Consider the following 18432-nt stretch of genomic DNA (forward strand, 5'->3'; position numbering starts at 1 on the left):
ATACTAAGACACACCGACACTGTCCATTTTCAACTGAAAAATGAAAAAAATAATAATTTTAAGCCTAAAATGTTTCCCACCATTAATAACAGCTAAAAGTCACTTAGAACAAAAGCAATTACTCTCTTGCTAGTCTGGGGAATTGAATGACATTTTTATCTCGCATAATCAAAAAGAATAAGTGTCCATCTCTACTCTCCAGGTTTTACTTATTATTTTTCTAGTACATTACAGAGAAAGCAATGAACAGACGGAGCAATGAACATTTGGAAAACTTGTTTTTATTTAACATTTTTGATGTGATTGTACACCCTGACTTTTGGAAGTATTGCTAGTAACAGTATCTGTATTTTACCACGGATAACCAGTGAAGATAGGAAAGTGCTTTGCAGGGAAAACATCTTTTATAAAGGAAATAAAAAAAAAACAAAACAACAACCGTGGAATGTTAAGAACAGCAGCAGCAGCAGCAGCAACAAACCCGGAAAACCTTTAAAACATCCACGTTTTCAACTGCAGCATTTGGTCAAAGTTTGGTCTGACGTTAACAAACAAACATGGAGGAAGGCAAACGGTAACTGCTGGAGATGGACAGCGTTTTGGTTTCAGAGGAGAAAGGTACGACACAGTCCTCTTCCTACTTCTCGATGAGGTCGTGTTTTTAAAAGCAGTAGCAGCTTTGCCATGTTCACAAGTTAAAACGAGAAATAAGCTTCAATTTTAGTCAAACGGGAGCCGTGGATATTTAAGCTTTAGGTTCTTATTAAGGTCTGTGAGTGTATTTGATATATTTCCAGGTCTTATTAAGAGGTTTTAAGTGGAAGAAAATACCCTATAAGATACTAAATACCAGATGTTTTATTAGAAATTTGGTCAAATGTGTAAGTTTATTTATTTAAATACATCTGAACCACTTTATCTGACTGCTGATTGACTATTGAACCTAATGAAGGCAAAAAAAAAAAATAAATGTTTTCTATAATGTATTCTAGTATGAAGGCTATCTCTCATCCATCACAGCTTTGGTCTTATTTAAAATTAAAAGGCTCAAATGTGTTCAGAGAAGATTATTATGGCTTACGTATAATAAACAGCTCATAGTGTGAGCGCGCTGGCACATCGGGAGTTACTGCACGAGTTGTACACATGGGTAATTTGAGACAAACGTAACACTGCAGCTAAATTATACGGAAGGACTAATAAACTTGAGATGGTCACGAGACGAAACAAAAACAACATTTACAGCCACGGAAGGAGTGTGGGAATAATAATCCCTCAGACGTTCTACTCCTTAAACTGAGATCCAGAAAAAAAGCCCGACTTAAATATTAAAGTCATGTTATAGAAGTCCTGGTTTACTGCTTAATGTTGACGACTATTTGGAAACGAATGTTTCATTTCTTTCTGTGGTTATGAATGTGGAACAGATTAATAATCTCTATTTTGGCTACATCAAAAAAAAACAAAAAAAAACAAGGAGACAATATATCTATGTTCACTCGCTTCATGTTTCATCAAAACAGCCAAAGTCAGTGATGTGTCAGATGTGTGTGTGTCTGTGTGTGTGTCTCCTTTACGCCTTCTTCATGCCTCGGCCCATCAGGCAGGCGAAGATGGTCATCACCATCTTGGGGTTGACCTCCACCAAGTCGTCAGGCAGGGCGTAGACTTTGGCGCCGATCTTCCTCGCCATGGAGACGGCGTACCTGGTGCAAGGAAAGGGGTCGTGTTAGGGTTACCGCGGAAACGTATCAGATTGTTATTGCTGCTTTATCACACGCTGCATAAAACCTACATGTGGCAATAAAAAAAAAATGGTACTGGAACCACCTACATTCAGAAAAAAATGTCAAATAAAACAAATGTTGCAAAAAACTGTAATGGAAACACAGCTACTGATGTCTTGTAGTAGTGAGTAGTAGCAACTATATCTGTTAGCCCTTTAAGACCTAAACATCTGCCTGCAGATAAAAAATAAAAAAATTACCATAATTCACCGATGGACAAAATTCAAATTTCAAAGCTGAACACTGGGGGAAAAAAAGCTGCCATTATGGTAATGATGCTGCTGTTGGTTGGAGAAACCTAGGGTTGTTTGGGAAGAATTTGTTGGTAAAAATAAAAGTTAGTTATACCATTGAGATGTAACGAAGGTCTTCCACTTCCCAGTGTTCAGCTGCACTTTGAATTTTGTCAATAGTGCAAACCATGAGTTACGGTAATTCAAAAAAACGCATAGTTTAAGTGTTGGATGTCTGGAGTCTGACGCTGCATTATTTTCTAAACAGTTTAAATACAGAGCTACATCTGAGTCACTATCCTGAATGTGTGATAGGACATTGTGAGTGTATAAAGGCATCCTATTACATTGTTTTGGTTTTAAAATGCAGAAAATAGACCCAATCACTTCAAACATAAGCTCAGAGGAAGGTGTCTGTGATTACTTGGCATTGTCCAGTTTGTCTTCGTCCGACAGATCTTCTTTTTTAACCAGGTCAAAGTTCACGCTACGGGGCTGGATGGCGTCGATCAGGTCCAGAACGGGAATACTGGTACTGATTGACTTGTCCTAAACAAATAAACACACACACAGACACACACACACATACGTACAGCTGTTAACAACTATCCATCAGATTATTTGTCTACAATTAAATTAATCTTTGTCAATTTGTCTCGTAACAAACTTGTCACTTGCCTTAAAGCTTTTGATAGATGAAGTCTTTCCAGCCTCCGCCAGCGTCTTGTTGACCCAAGAAATTATCAAATCGTCTCCAGCGACCTCTCCATGTCCAAGGTCTTCAAGGACATTTAAAGTGTACCTGCATATGGATGTTAGAATATCAGCTTCACTGTAACACTGACTGTAACTGTAACGTCAGAATTTATTGCTCCTTATTTATCCTTCCTGTGTATATAGTATATTTACCTCTGTCTTCTTAATTTTTGCTTATACTATTTTACATTATTTATTTTATTATTATTATTTTTATATAACAGATTTAATATCATATATTTCATTTAATTTTTATTTATTTATTAGTTTAAACTTACTAACTAACTTACACCTATTTTCTGTTATTATTATTTGCATTATTTTTATATGATATATATTTTATTTAATTTTTATTTATTTTTTAAACAATTACACCTAGCTTTTTATTGTTATTATTTGTATTATTTTTATATGACAAAGTAAATTTAATTACATTTAATTAAATTAAATTTTTATTTTATTTTATTTTTATTTTTTGAATATCGTACACCTATTTTTCTAATTATTATTATTTGTATTGTTTTATAATATATAATAAAATTATTATATATTTAATTTAACTGTACTGTGACCATGCAATTTCCCTTGCAGATCAATAAAATTTGTCTAAGTTTAATGTTTTTGTGTTGTATATTCCATAAACCACGCTGTGTTCATGCGTTCCTTGCGGCTTCGATAAATGGAATGAAAACGTAGGAAAGTGTTTATATTCTACAGTGGGAGAACAGCCCCCTCTATGTGTAATGGACGGTACAGCAACTACAACAACATCCCCATGTGTAGTCACCAGCTACATTTCCTATGTTTGTGTAGATGTCTCAAAATAACAAGATGGAACTGAAGTAATTATTAGTCAATCACCTCCTCATCAGCTGCCACACCAACGCCAGAGTCAAAGTTGCATTTCCGTCGTACAAGTCCTGCCCCCCAATTCCCACCAGGGAAAAACCTGCCTTTCCCTTTCCCAGCTCCACGGCATAGTTGCAGTTTTCGATCTGTCGTGCACACAGACACACACAAACTTAATATACAACATATATCAGTGTGTCCTTATACACCAGGGTATTTAGTGCATGACCATTATAACAGAATATATTTGTTTCCCTTGTTCTCTTTGGGTGAGAAACTGAAATGAAGTCACTTGCTCCTTAAATTTCTTAAATTTTTGCTTCTTTAGAGAATATGTAAATTGAAATATTTACCTTTTTCAAGTGTCCTCCTCCTGCTACCTTGAACGGAGGATGGTTGACCCTGTTGTCCCAGTCCACCGGCACCTTGATCCTTTCATAAAGCTGCAGGATCACCATGGCATCCTGCAGATCGCTGCATTAGGAGCACAGGTGGGTATCGTTAATGGTGTCGATGCTTAAAAGGTGCCCGAACTGGTGTTTAACGGATGGAAAACATACAAAACTTTATATTTTTAAGGCATTATGTGATGTGCAAGTTGAACAAATAATACAAATATAACTAAGACTAAGAAATAAATTAACCAATATAAAATAAAATTCACAACAAACTATCATAATTATCATAATAAGAACAGTGGGGTCTCGCAGGCTTCATGTTACGTGTTGTCAGACATTTAGTCAAATTTGAGGCGTTGCCGGTTCATCTTTGTTTTTTAATAAAAAAATAAATTCACACACTTTTTCAGTGTTTTTGGACTCAAACTCAAGATTTACCTCAAAAATACATTCAAATTTTAAGACCTTATTAAGTCATGACAAGACTTTTTTTTAATAATTTTTTAATTAATTAATTTCCCCAAAATTGAACTATCAACACGCTGTTCAAGGTTCACGTCCATCCATGCAGGTGAAAAACTGACGTGACGCCACATGTAGCGTCGACACAGCTACAGAGCTAAGGGGACGCTAATTAAAAATTCATTGGCACCAGAATGAAGCACTGAAATCTGTGCTGCTTTTCGGTCTGGTTAAGCTCAGGTGAACGTACACATGGATATACATTTAAACAGAAGATGAGCGTGGCAGTAAACCAGCGGCTGCAGCAACTTGTTTCAGAGAAAGAGACACTGACCCGTAGATGTGGTGAACATGTGGGCTGACACCGAGAGAGTTCATCCAGTTCCTGAACGTCTTCTCCTCCCTGGACTCACCTGCAGAGTGTCAGAAACAAAAGCAACCAGCAGATTTTACTCGTGAGGAAATCTGCCTCCTTATGTGTACATGGATGCGAGTGAAAGGGATCCTCCATGTTTACCTTCGACGTTCCAGTCCTGGTTCTCTGGTTTGGTGAGAGCCGGGTGCTTGTTGAAGAGCGTGGCCACGAAGGCCATGTTGAGCTTTGAGTTTCCGGAGACGACGTCGGTAGCGGTCACGAACTGTCGGCAGCTCAGACGGTCGGCCTGGGTCAGCATGTTTTCAGCCCTCCTTGTGAGATCCTTCTCCTGGAGACGCACAGAGAGAATACGATGTAAATATCTCGACATTAACCCTGAGCAAATGATGCAAAAATGTGAAAAATATATGTATACATATATATGTCTGGCATACATAATGACATTTTAGGGATTCTATACACTAAATAACACCAGAAAATAAGTGAAATAAGGATTTTACAGCAAAAACTGAGTAATAAATAAATAGAAAACTCAACACAATAATTTGGGAAACTTAAATATGGTGATGGTTTTAGCTTCGGGAATATTTATTTTTATTTTTATTTTATTTTGGTTATGCACAGCCTCAAAACCAAAACAAAAACAAGCATGGCGCCAATATGGAGTCATACTGGTGCCCTAAAGTAGAAAAATAACAAATACAAAAACACATGAATTAATAGAACATTCTGTGCACGTTTAAAGAGAAATAACATGATAACAAAGAATAACTGTAAGCATATGACTCCATAAAGGAAGACTATGAGATTCCTGACGGAAGTCTTAAATTGTCAACTTTATGACCAACATTAAAACCACACTTGAGCAAAAGACATTTCTTCTCTCATGATTCGATTTGAATTTCATCACGAGCCTGGGACAATCCCACAGGAAACGGGATGAGGGTCAACAGGAAGTGTGCCCCCGTGCCAGCTTCCGATATAAAAAGCCGACCTCAGACTGAACGCATCCGCCAGTTTCTATTGTCTGAAAAATAAAAGACGTAAAAAAGCGTGTGGTGGCTGTGGACTCACATATAGACCGGTCATGTCGACGTCAATGCGAGGAACGTCCTCTTTGCTGCCATCCGGTGCAATCTGCTCCAGCAGGTGGTAGTACGCCTTGGAGTCCTGCACAGAAAGGCAGATAAACAAAAACACACGAGATGAGACGGATACGCCCACGAGGCTTCCTAATACTGTGCAGGTCTCCAAAACAGTTCGGACTCGTCAGAGAATGGACATGGGAGGACGAAACAGTTTGGGATCTAGTGAATTTGGAGGCCAGGTCGACACCTTGTGCTCTTCTTCATGTTTTTTGAGTTGTTCCTAAACCGTTTTTGTGTGTGTTCGCTACGGGGTGGAGGGTCCCTGCTCCGGTATAGGTGGAGGTCTAAAACTAACATCAACGCCAATGCCAGGTCCAAACGTTTCCCGGCAGAACATTGAATTCACAAGATAGTCACAAGATGGTCCTAATGTTATTCACTTCTCCTGTAACTGGTTTTAATGTTTGATCCGTGTGTGTGTGTGTATCAGGAATGCTTCACAGAGTGATAATCCACCGGAGGATCTAGACCGTCCAGATAACATCAATTAACATAAAAAAAATTAAAAAAAAGCTGCGGCTTGTAAAAGTTAAATCATTATATCGGGTAATATGAGATGAGGTCTTTACAGTCTTAAAACTCCTGAACTGCACACAGTGTCATCTGGCAGCCGGGATTATTGTCAAATGTCCCCACATTTAGGATTTAAAATCTGGCCACCCAGGACATGCAGCAGCTGACTGTTGCCAAGCAACACTGGTAAACACTGTAGCCCGGTTATCACATGACGGCCTCTTAATTTTCGGCTCCGGAGAAGCCGTCGCTTCCTGATTCATCCCCCTGGCATGAAAATTCAAACGTGGTCCTGTGGTGTGTGACGCAGCCTCATTTCTCGGTGGCTGCAGTTCCTGCGGCGTTTGCATGTACGAGATTAGACACGAGAATATCGGTTAATTTCCTCCTTCGGTCCCATTTACATGCAGGTCATGGTACATACATTCACATTAGGGCCAAAACAAACAAACGAGTCCAGTTGAATTCGTTTTACATGACAAAACAGGCTGGGTTTTTTTTTTCAAACACTGTCATTTCCTGACCTTAATATCGCCAGAGAAGTTGGATAAGGACATGCCGACTTTCTTTAAGTGGAAATTGGCCCATCTCAGTAGCAGCTCCTCGGGACTGAGTTTCATCAGCTCCTCCAGACTCTCTCCTTCCTCTAGCAACGCTGCAATAGCTGCACACGCACACACACATACAGAAGAAGGAATGTGTTTTTGGGTGGGTGTAGGTATTTACATGTTACGTCCAATGTTGTTTTCTGCAGCTGCATTGTTACGTGTGCGTCGCGGCAGCATCTGCAGTCCGTGTCGTACCTTCGTTGCGGCTCAGCTCTATGTCAGCGAACAGCCCGATCTTGATAATCTGCCAGAGGAGTCCGAGCACCAGATGAGGTTTTCCCTCCTTCAGATCTTGAGCTCCGATATTGACGACCTGGCAGCCGATGGCCGAGGCCGAATTCAGAGCCAAGTTCAGATTCTCCTGTTGGAAGAAGAAAAAGCAGACATGCAGGGTCAGGAGGGACATGACATCTGAGTGAGACTACAACAACAAAAACAGCTAATAAATGCCACTACCTGTATTATTTATATAGTGACATTCAATCAGAAGAAGTAAGCAACTGATTAGATTTTAACTAATGTCGATTCACATTATTGCACCTTATAAATCCTTCCTATGTATATAATATACATCTACGTCTGTCTCTGTTTCTTGTACATTTGTTCATATGCAAATCTTTTGCTCATTTTCTTTATTTTATTTTATTTTTCTATAGTTTCTACTTTATTTACTTAATTTCATTTTATTTAATTTGACTAGATTTCTAGTTATATTTTATTTTTATTTTATTTTACAAGATTTTTACTTGTATTTTATTTTATTTTGCTATTTTTACTTATATTTTATTTCATTAAATGTTACAAAATTTCTACTTATATTTTATATGTATTTAATTTTACTAGCTTCTGCTTATATTTTAATTTTACTAGATTTTTAATTATATTTTATTTTTATTTCATTTTACTAGATTTTTCATTACATATTTTTTTATTTTACTATTTTTACTTATATTTAATTTAATTTTACTAATATGTTATTTTAATAGATTTTAAACTAGATTTTTACTTGATATATACTCAGATTTTATTTTACTAGATTTTTACTTATATTTCATTTTATTAGATTTTTACTAATATTTTATTTTCACTTGTCGATCTCAAGAGTTTTTTTAATGTGCAACTGATCTACTGTGACCAAGGACTGTGGATGAATAAAGTCTAAGTTAAGTTAAGATGACTAACCTGTGTGGTGAAGGCAGTCAGCTTCTTTTTATTGATGGTTCTCTCATCGATGGTGTCAGGAACAGAGAGGTTGATGAGTTTACTGCAACGACAACAAACGTGAGGATAAACCTCTTCGAGGACCGGGCACGATATACATAACACACTGATGTATAAAACACATTTATTTTGTTGGTTTACCAAAGCACAATGCCGTCCGCCACAGCTTTAAACAGAGCCTCTGTGTTGGGGTTGATGGGCAGAACGTGCGCGCAGTCGGGATCTTTCTCCAAACTCGAGTTGATGTAGTTGGCGAAGGCGAAGCGCTCCTGCTCTGAAATACAGTGATGTCAAGATGTCACGTGCCTTCCTGTTACAGACAGTCATCCGGGTTTAATTTAGCTTCACCAACCAGAGATCGAATGTTGAGTTCCTTCACTAGAGATCTCGCTCGTGCCCCCGATGGCTACGATGCCTTTTTTCTTGTTGAGAGCTTTCTTGAAGCCCATGGCCATGCGGTCGTCCTTCAGCTCCTGGAAGATCTAAACAAAGCGGAAAAAAAAGTCAATGAGCTACGGTTACAGTGTAAAACTAGCGCAGACGTAATTATCATCAGTATCAGTTTGTTAGTCAGGTTAGTTGGTCGGGTTAGTCATCTCAGTTAGTTAGTTAGTTAGTTCGTTAGTTAGTGTTACCTACAGCCGTGAACTCCTCAAGGCTGATGCGGCTGTCCTTGTCTCGGTCCAGCTTCTGCAGGAGTTCTCTGATCTGGTATCCCGGCATCGGACAGCCTACCTCGCGGAAGAGATCGCCCAGCTCAGAGGCACAGATGTACCCGTTGCCGTCCACATCTGGACAGGATGTGTGGAAGAAGGAGGGAAAACGGAAGGCAAGAAGTTATACACTTGTTATTCCGGACTCGACTCTTGGGTGTTTGATTTCCTTTAGTCTTTAGATGTTTCAGAGTTATTACAGTCACATTAAAAAATACAGATATATAAATTTATTAAAATTAATTTCAATTCGTATTTACTTGCAGCATTAGAAAGTTTAGAGAGTTTATTATGACTTTCCTCTGTTGCCGTTTGTCTCAGATTGTATCCCTCTCTTTTCTTTGATTTCCATTCCGCATAGTTTTTTGTTAGTGAGTCCTTCCACATACTTTATTACATATTTGACCAGAGGGGGATTTACACTATACCTCCTGAGTTTCAATATGTGTCTTTCTAATACCACACTGATTTATAAGAAGTCCTGTAGCACATTCAATCTATAAAGACTAGCACTGTTCGTCCAGAGGGGAATGACATTATCTTGACTTCCAGCACACTTAAAATAGAAAGATGTTGAGAAAAACATGCAGAAAAAAAATATGCCAAACCTTCACTGGCCTTGGTAAATGAGACTCATTGTTCTCTGTGTGACCAGCTGGAAGAATCATTCCTTTTTACGTCTTGATGACAATTTGATGTCTGGTGCTGCTCTTATGAATAAATGCACAAGCAAAGCCAGAAGGTTTCGGTCTTTATGCTAAGCTAAGCTAAGCTAAGCTAAACAGCTATCCCGTTCAAACAAGACAAAATCTACTTTTTGGGGGGAAGTTGGATTTAATTTTTGTGTTTAGATACAACCAGATAAGATGTTTCCAGTGTTTATCTTAGACTAAGCTAATGATGTCTGACCACAGCTCCACACACAACAAGCAAACACAATATGAGCGTAAGCAAGTACAGTAAGTACATTCTGAGAAATGTTGAAGTACTCTAGTCCAGTGTCTACGTTCAGTCCAAGACTCTGCATATTTTTGATCTACCCTGAGGAACCCCACAGGGGTTCTTTGTGTAATTGTACTTATCATCTTCTTCGTTAAGCATTAGCTTACTTTCAAGTGCTAACCTGAACATGCAAGTCAATGAGTTTCCCACAACACTTTCCTGCAGATGTTTCACGATAAGAGCATTAATAAGAAGTAAATGGTGATTGCCTATTGAAACAGATGCAGATTGTGTTAAGTTTGTGTTAACAGCGTCTTGCAGTAACTTTGAACAATGCAACCAGCAGCAAGATCTGTTCTCTTGTGAAACTGATGCACTCCCTAGTTTAGGTAGATAAAATAATCCTATTTCTATCAATGTCATATGATCTTTTTCAAAGGATATTTTATTTTCATGCAATTACACACACGGACCACTAGGGGTCCACGGAAACCCGGTTAGGAAACACTGCTCTGGGAAATGAAAGCCTTGATTTTCCTCCAGAAAAAAAAAAACATCTGTCTGTCAGATGGTACACACACACACACATCTACTTGCACAAAAACAAGTCTGCAGCATCGTCACATTTCACTCACCAACTTTCTGGAATCCCTCCGTGATCTCCTCCATCTCCTCGGCGCTGACCTTTCCTGACATGCTGACACCTGTGAGACACACAGGGGAGTGCTACGTTTGATTTGGATGCAGACTCGTAGTGCACGTCAGCAGAAATACTCTAAGGCTGTTCTTACATCCACACACACATTATAAACTCTCATAAAGTACAGGTGCATTGTCATCAATTTTCCTGTGATGTCTGAGAGTCTTCTCAGCCATTACATTATTACTGGGCAGCTACATTATACTGATGTCGATATCTGGGAATTCACAGACAAACAATATTATTGACATGTAAGAGGAACATAGCGTCATCGTTATCTGGTTTCATTTGTTCGGGAAGACGTTCGGTTCGATGACTGTACAGATGAGAGCTGCTGAGTGGTTTTCTGAAACAACCAAGACGGCTGATTGGAGGAATTATGGCCGCTGCCTCTAAGCTAAAACAAGCTGAAACCTGCTGATGTTTCACGACTCATCCCAGTCAGACTTCCTGGTTTTAAATAACTAGTGTAGTGGGGGAGTTTAGGTTTTCATTTGGAACTTGTGTGTATGGTGTAATCCTGTAACCCACATGACGAGAGTCTGTTAACAACCAGATACTAGCCTGTAATTTTAGGTAGGTGCTCAAATAAACATCTTTCCCCACAATTAGTAGCGCTCTAACCACACAGGAAAGAACAAGACTCATAGTGTGAACCACCCAGGTTAATCTGCAGCTGAGCTGAGTCATTAGCAGATTCTGGTTATCTGAGTTTCAGCTGGACACAAAAAATAGCTAAACTCCCTGAAAGTCATTTATAAGTGAAGAAGCTACATGGATGAGTGGAGAACATAGACTGTAAATAAAGATGGACGACAGAACTGCTCCTATAGAGTGAAGCCAAAGCAAGTAGAGCTCCCCCTGGTGTCTGGCTGTAGTATAGGACATAAGCTCCACCTCCTCCATGTTAGTGAATGAGACACTAACTAAAACACTAAAAAACATATGTCCCTTTGTCAGTATGTTTTTAATTTATTGGGTTCTGGTAACCTGCTCACTGTACATGGTGTGTGACATAATAGGAAGGCTCCACCCGCTAAGCACATGCTGGTGCCCTTTTTAAGCTTTGTCCGGCTTCTGGTTGCAGACCAATATGACCGCAACGCGTAGGCTCATGAGCTTTTTTATTTTTACTATGCTAAAATAAAGGCTTTTTATACTTTGTGACAAAGTGGGTCAGACCATTTGTCTCATTATTACCATCTTTAGTTTAACCACACTTGTTTGTTTTCAGTTATGTTGCCAACAGTAATCACCATTTTGCAGATACAGACTATCCCGGGTTTGTTTGTGTTTTGTATTATGTTTGGTTATATTTGGTAGCTTCACATCTTGGTTAAAATAGACACTTACACATGTTAGATTTAGTTAAAGTTTATTGATTTACTTCTTGTTAAAATAAGTTATGTATATATTAATTTGTGTTACTTACCATACTCACCATGTGGCCAGAGTCAAAAGGAGGGAGTGCTGCCATATTTCCTGCCTTTATACTCAGGTGACATGATTGGGGGCAGGTCATTGGACTAGTCCAAGTGGGTACGGGTAAGGGAAATTACTCAAAAGTATTATTTAGGTTTATTTGTTATTAAATGAAGAAATGGTTAAATGGGGATTCATCAGTAATGTAGGTAAAGGTGTTTTTACTGTAGTTGGGTATGAGATTAGCTTTGTTAATGGTTTTATTAGGAGCCAGTGGACTCTCCTCACATAGTGGTACAGCCAGGTAGGCTGGGTTACAAGGAGGAGAGGGTATTTAAGCAGAGGCCTTTTGTCGGTCGAGGAGGAAGGACAGTGTGCTTATCAGGTGTAGCTCTTTACACATGATTTCAGTTGAATCTTGCTTTGTTATATGTTGAGTTTTCTTTAGTTTAACTCGGTTAACTGTTCAGTTACCTTTTTTTCTGTTGTATATACTTTTGTTGATATCAAGCTGGAAGCACCTGTAAATAAACACCTTGTGGTGATTTTTTTCTAAACAAACGGCCTTGAGTCTGCCTCCTACTTATGCCGCTCCGGTCAGCTTCCCAACATACTTCTTCAACCAAGAGTTGAAAAGTGATCCCTCACTTTACCCATTGCAAATAGAGCACCTGTATAAAGAACTATTTTGAAGTCTCCTGAGCGCCCTAACATCAAATAAGTTTGTTTTTCAAGGATGGTTCTGTCACTTAGTGACATGCTGATGCATGCTTAAGTGTCCATTTTTTCTGATAACTTTCATCAGTTAGTCATTTGACAGGTGACAGGTTGCCATGCCAACCAGGAAGCACCGTGAGAAAAGGAAACATTTCTTTGTACCTTGTGGAGGTAGAGCATGAGCACAGGATAAATTAAACAAAAAATGCGAATCTAGGGGAATCGTGGTCGTCGTCATCAGACTCAGGCACAAGGAAGTCACAAGGAAGGCGTGGTCCATATTTATATACAGTCTATGGCGGACAAACATTTTCAAGAAAACTCAAACAAGCTCTTCGCTTTAGCTTCATTTCTTAAGACACACCATGACCTGGATGACATCTAGTCTCCGTCCACTGAAAATCAAAGATGAAAGGCTTTCGGACTAATTCTAATTTGTCTCGCCAAAGACACATGGCTGCACTTCAGTAAATCAGTATACTTTACTCAGGCACAGCAAGCATACACAGAATCATGAAACAGGGTGACTCTCATCTGTGAGATATGATAGCATTGCGTGCTCATTACTCCTCGATTTACTGTCGAATGCCTGGAGGCTCTAGAAACAGCGGAGCTCTGTTCACTCGGCCGGGAAGACGACTGAGTTTCATCTATCATACAAAGAGCCATTTAGCGCCGCGGTTCCATCTGCCTGGAGACTTTGTGATAGGTTCATCCAAATTACATCTGGCACGATAAGACTCTATGATGCAGGGCATTGAAGTGGGTTATCATAGCTTATGTAGGTGCTTGTATTTTGCAATGACTCTCTCTACGCCTACACTGAGGAAGAAACCTGCGTGTTTACATATACAATGTTTGCATGTGCAAATGGTAAAGGTGTCTGTCTGTAAAAAAAAAAAAAAAAAAAAGCTTTATTTTGCTTAGAGGAACAGATACTCCATTAAAGGCTGAAATTAAATTTTCAGTAGCAATAAGCAGAGCATATTATCCCACATGCACACTCCCAGCAATAGGAGATAGTGAGATTAGCCTGTAGAGTGTGTGATTGAGTTTGAGTTAGTGCTTTCAGCTGCAGACGGCAGAGTCCTGAGGCACAGCAACCTGACGTATTACACTCACAATCGATACAAACCGAGGAGGCCAGAGAACATCCTGAGACATCCCAACTCTAAACTTCAAACGGGAAACAGGATGCAATCCGCTCACAGCTGCTGAAACTGGAAGAAAATCCAACACAAGACGACTGCCCGACGCCGTCACTCATTTAAATGACTCCGCACGTCGCAGCTTTTGCCTGCCATATTCCATGTAAATCACTTCACCACACCGGCATCATGAATTTCTCTGATTTCCGTCCGACACGGTCATGTTCCTTTGTGACAAACCATCAATCAACCCACGCTTCATTGGTAGTATGCAAAAAAAAAACCTTGGTGGTTTGCATAGTTCAACGCGCACACACGTAGACACCCGGCTACTAATAACTCTACAGGGATTTGAAAAAAGAAGTGTTTGTTTGGGGCATTGAAACTAGTGGTCACTAGACAAGTTTCTTATTTGACAGTTGCCTAAATCCCCAAAGTTATTTGAATAATGAGTGGAGGGAGAAAAAGAGAGTTCCTAATTCAAACTAGACCCGAGCAGAGGACACAGACACTAGTCTCACCAAGACAGGCAAACTTAAATCAGGGATTTCATCTTTAAAAGGCACAACTGCGTTCTGTGTGTCACCGTAATTTCATCATTAAAACCAACAACATTAATGTGAACAAACTCGATTTTTACCAGGATTTACGTTTTACGGCCACTAGATGGTGCTAGGCTGAAAAGCCCTTCCCTTTAAAGGGATTCAAGGTTTGTCTTGCAAAGTCGAACGTGTTTTGTTCAAAGGAATCTGTTCTGCAATATGACACAGAGTCAACTTCAAACTGCAATAAAAAAAAAAAAATAAAAAAAATGAATCTGTTGCAGGCATCGACGCCAGCTCAGTGAAACTGTAATGACTGGGTGCTGTTTCCAGCTTCAGATCCTCAGGATGTATTTATTCAGCGGATGTTAGAAGCAGCTTGTTTCCAACCAGAGGAGATGAACACACATGTCTAAGGGTGACGGTGCATTTCCCATGAACATATTCATCCTGACACATGGCCGCTGCTGCTGCTCTGCCTGCATATCATCATTTGCCTGTGTTGTCCGGTTAAGAAAACAGTGACCCTCACTTACGATAAAATAACAATTGAAAATTAACAGCCAATCAAATATTATAAGGCGTAAGAGATAAAGACTGATATTTAGACTAATATATATATCTATACATTTAAATCATAAATAAATCATTTAATTTAACTTGGAGGTTCAAATAGGATTCTGCAACACACTGTAAAATTTTATAAAAAAATTATTTCGTAATAAAATACGACTAGTAAAATAGTAGTCACAATTTAAATAATTCATTAAATATATATATATAAGCGTGAATTCATTTGAAATCTAATTTATAGGGAATTGCACTTCTTCCAATCAAGTCTGCATGCAATACACTATAATCTATTTAAATACACCGCATTTTAATCAATCCTTTATCCATATCTCTCAGACATACGCTAAAGTGAGCTGTGTAATGTGTTTTATTGGTGGCTGCAACCTCTGCCAAATGTGCCGCAGTCTTTCGCTCTTTACCCTGAGAAAAAAAAAAATTAAAAAAATCCACCTCTAGACTCGTGAGAAAACGCCCTGAGAGACTCCTTCCTCTTACCTGAAGTCCGCTGGCGCAGTTCAGTAAAATCTCCCGGGGAAATGAATCCCTGTGTCGGCCTCTCGCTTCCCCTCTGTCCCGTTTTTCCTCTGCTGACACCGCCCGGTGAGGAGAAGCGCTCCGCCCCTCCGCGCGGCGCCACTCCTTTCCTAACCGAGCCTCCCCCCACCCCTGTTGTGGCTTCTCAGTGAGCAGCCACAACATTATGACCACATACACACATACATGATCATTTTGTGACAATTTATTGTTCTGCTGAGAAACTTTTGGGCCTGGCATTCATTAGTGTGGATGCTACTTGTGAAATGTACCACCCACCTAGACCAGAGCAGACCAGACCCCATAGCAATGACACTCCAGCAGCATGCAGCCTCAACAGTTAACTCAAAAAAAACATGAAACGTATTGACCAACCTCTAAACTCTCTAGACCGTGATTCACAGAAGCCCCTCCCCTCAATAGGACCCAAAGTTCACTACCGCAAATCCAAAAATGCTGACCTGTGTTGAGCCTTTGCCTCCGGACCCAGTAGAATATAGACAAAAAGATCCCTCTCCTCGCTAAGGTATGTTGGCAACTGTGCTGCTTACTCTTCAAACAGTCTATGTCAGTGCATGTCAGCTTAATTAAACGTATCGGGGGAGCAAAGATTCTTCCATGAATCTCATATTAGCACCTGCAGCATAGTGTAACATAGTAGCAGCTGCCAGGCAAGGTCAGAGCTGTAGCGGCATCAAGGCCGCGTGGCTCATCTTCACTGAATCATAGCAGATAATAATTAACCTCTTGTAACCCACGGCGTATAAAGAATGTGTTGTGGTTAGGTCCTAACCAGCTGAGGATGGCGTTCTTCTGTTTCTTTTGTGCAGTGCTACTATATTTTTTTCGGTGAGCCCAAAACAAGGGTCTGAAAACCTGTCGCAACCCAAAGTTCCTGCATGTATTGAGGTTCTTCCGTGAACAATGAAAACGTACATTACCTGTGAATATCGTTTCATGCTGTATTGTTCAGTATCTCATTGTCCTTGAGGGCCGGCCTCGCCCATCTACTGCAGAATGCACGTTATTGGCAAATACCATTTCACACACATCTGCAGATAAGCCTGGGGAACTCGTTGCGAAACACGTATGACACACGGCGTGTCATACGTGCCTCTAAATCACTGGTCCTTCAAATCAAAGAAGCTGCTCGGGTGAAAAGCTTAAAGACAGTCTCCGACATTTTTGGATTTCAGAGCAAAAAAGCCCTTTTATAGGGAGACACTGAACACACCGTGTTCACACTATCAACAGGTGAGGCAGGGCTCTCAGATAACAGATTATTTGAACGGCAAACAATCTGTATCAGTGTTACACTTAGTGTGTGAACCTTCAGAGCTCTGCAGCTGCCAGTCCGTACATGCAGGAATTCCTCCCTCCTCCTCCTCCTCCTTCTTCTTCGTCTCTCATACCTTTCCTTCCTTTGCCTCCCTTTTTTTCCTCCTCTGTCTGGGTTGATGTGCTGAATCTTGTCGCAGTAAATTCCTCCTTTGTGGCTAAAACCCAGGAAGAGCTTCCCAGAAGGCGTTAACTTTTTCTGATCACCACTCATTTTATTTTTCTGAGAAACGTGTTTGCATGAAGAGTTCTAGCTGGTGTTCTGCACGACTCATACTGCCTTGTGTGATGTATTGTATGATTTAATTTAATATTGGGCTGATAAACTACATAAACTGCACAGCTGCTAGATCGAAGATAAGATAAAAATTGATTTGGCTGATTAAATTCGACCTCAGGGTTTGTTAAACCATGATTTGACAGGTTTAATGCTCCATTAGAAACACTGATTAGTGCAATAAAACACTGGTTGAGTCTGACTGTTAAACTGAGCCTTATCTCTTACCCTGAATATGCTGGATTTGCATTTTACTGTTAACTCGAGGTCTACAGTATAATTACGTCATTAAACGGCGTCATTAAATGCTTCCACTCAACTCCTCTTATTCAACTTTTAGTTAGTTGGTAAATTAAACTTGATGCAGTCAGTAAATACATGTATGTACCTTTAATGTATTTAATTGTATAGTTATTTTTCCTCTTACCTTATTCTATTTTTTATCTAACTACTGAAATTCCCCCTCATCTTATAGTGTATATTATCAACATATTCTCATACCTATGGTAGTATGTAAGCCTTTGACATGACAGAGGGGCCTTTGGGCCCTATGGATTAAGGGGGAGGGGCGTCTGTGGATCATCCTACAGATACTTTGTGATCTAGTGAATTTGGAGGCATGTGCTGCTCTTTGTGTCTTTTTGAGTTGTTCCTAAAGCATTTTTGTGTTTGTATCTGTTAGCTGCCAAATATCAGACTTCTCTTTAATCAGAACGATTAAAGACAATCTGTAGAAACAAAATTAATATGAAATTACTTTTTTTTTGGAATTGATGACAAATTCATAAAAGTATTAACATTTCTTGTGAAAGCGGACTTGGTATCGACATTTTGATGTAAAAATCAATTTTTAAAAACACACGTGGATCAGAAGTATCGATATTTCTGGATCGAAATCACATCGATCGATATCGATAGCGCATCCCTACCGTGGGCTCGCTGCAGTGGCCCATGAACCCACATGAACGTCCCCTCTCTTGAGTTGTGTTTGCAACAATGACGTGTTTGCTTACATTCTTATCAAACAGTGTAAGTGTACGTTAAGTTAAAATGCTGTAATTTAGTCGTATAGGTGTCTTTTATTTACAGTACAGCATGCATGAGTAAAATACTGTTCCCTGTTCATAATACCTTTGCATTTCCTACAAGTTACATGGCCGTTAGCTTGCTAAGCC

General features: G+C 39.5%; 1 protein-coding gene across 2 annotated transcripts; it reads right to left on the reverse strand.

Moving 5' to 3' along the window:
• Positions 1-259: 259 nt before the first annotated feature.
• On the reverse strand, positions 260-15734 carry LOC125008187 (plastin-3-like). Of its 2 annotated transcripts, XM_047585305.1 has the most exons (16): positions 15604-15734; positions 10642-10710; positions 8991-9142; positions 8704-8833; positions 8493-8625; positions 8313-8394; positions 7326-7491; positions 7047-7186; positions 5936-6031; positions 5003-5189; positions 4820-4898; positions 3979-4099; positions 3638-3771; positions 2699-2822; positions 2445-2569; positions 260-1706 (listed from the first exon to the last, which is right to left on the reverse strand). In XM_047585305.1, the coding sequence occupies exons 2-16, from the start codon at positions 10700-10702 to the stop codon at positions 1574-1576; spliced, it is 1863 nt and encodes a 620-aa protein (XP_047441261.1). In that variant the 5' UTR covers positions 10703-10710; positions 15604-15734; the 3' UTR covers positions 260-1573. The 2 variants fall into 2 exon arrangements, with proteins under 2 accessions (XP_047441261.1, XP_047441262.1); XM_047585306.1 differs by lacking the exons at positions 10642-10710; positions 15604-15734 and having other exon boundaries at positions 8987-9138.
• Between the last annotated feature and the right edge of the window lie 2698 nt (positions 15735-18432).

This window comes from Mugil cephalus, chromosome 5 (genome assembly GCF_022458985.1).
Source record: "Mugil cephalus isolate CIBA_MC_2020 chromosome 5, CIBA_Mcephalus_1.1, whole genome shotgun sequence".
In the NCBI taxonomy this organism is placed as follows: Eukaryota; Metazoa; Chordata; class Actinopteri; order Mugiliformes; family Mugilidae; genus Mugil; species Mugil cephalus.

Bases quoted from the DNA above. Each gene is read 5' to 3' on its own strand.
- LOC125008187 (XM_047585305.1), bottom strand. From the start codon at position 10,702: ATGTCAGGAAAGGTCAGCGCCGAGGAGATGGAGGAGATCACGGAGGGA. The intron at 6,032-7,046 runs GTCAGGAAATGA...CTTTCTGTGCAG, and splicing joins ACTTCTCTGGCGATATTAAG to GACTCCAAGGCGTACTACCA. The intron at 3,772-3,978 runs GTAAATATTTCA...TGTGCACGACAG, and splicing joins GAGGAGGACACTTGAAAAAG to ATCGAAAACTGCAACTATGC.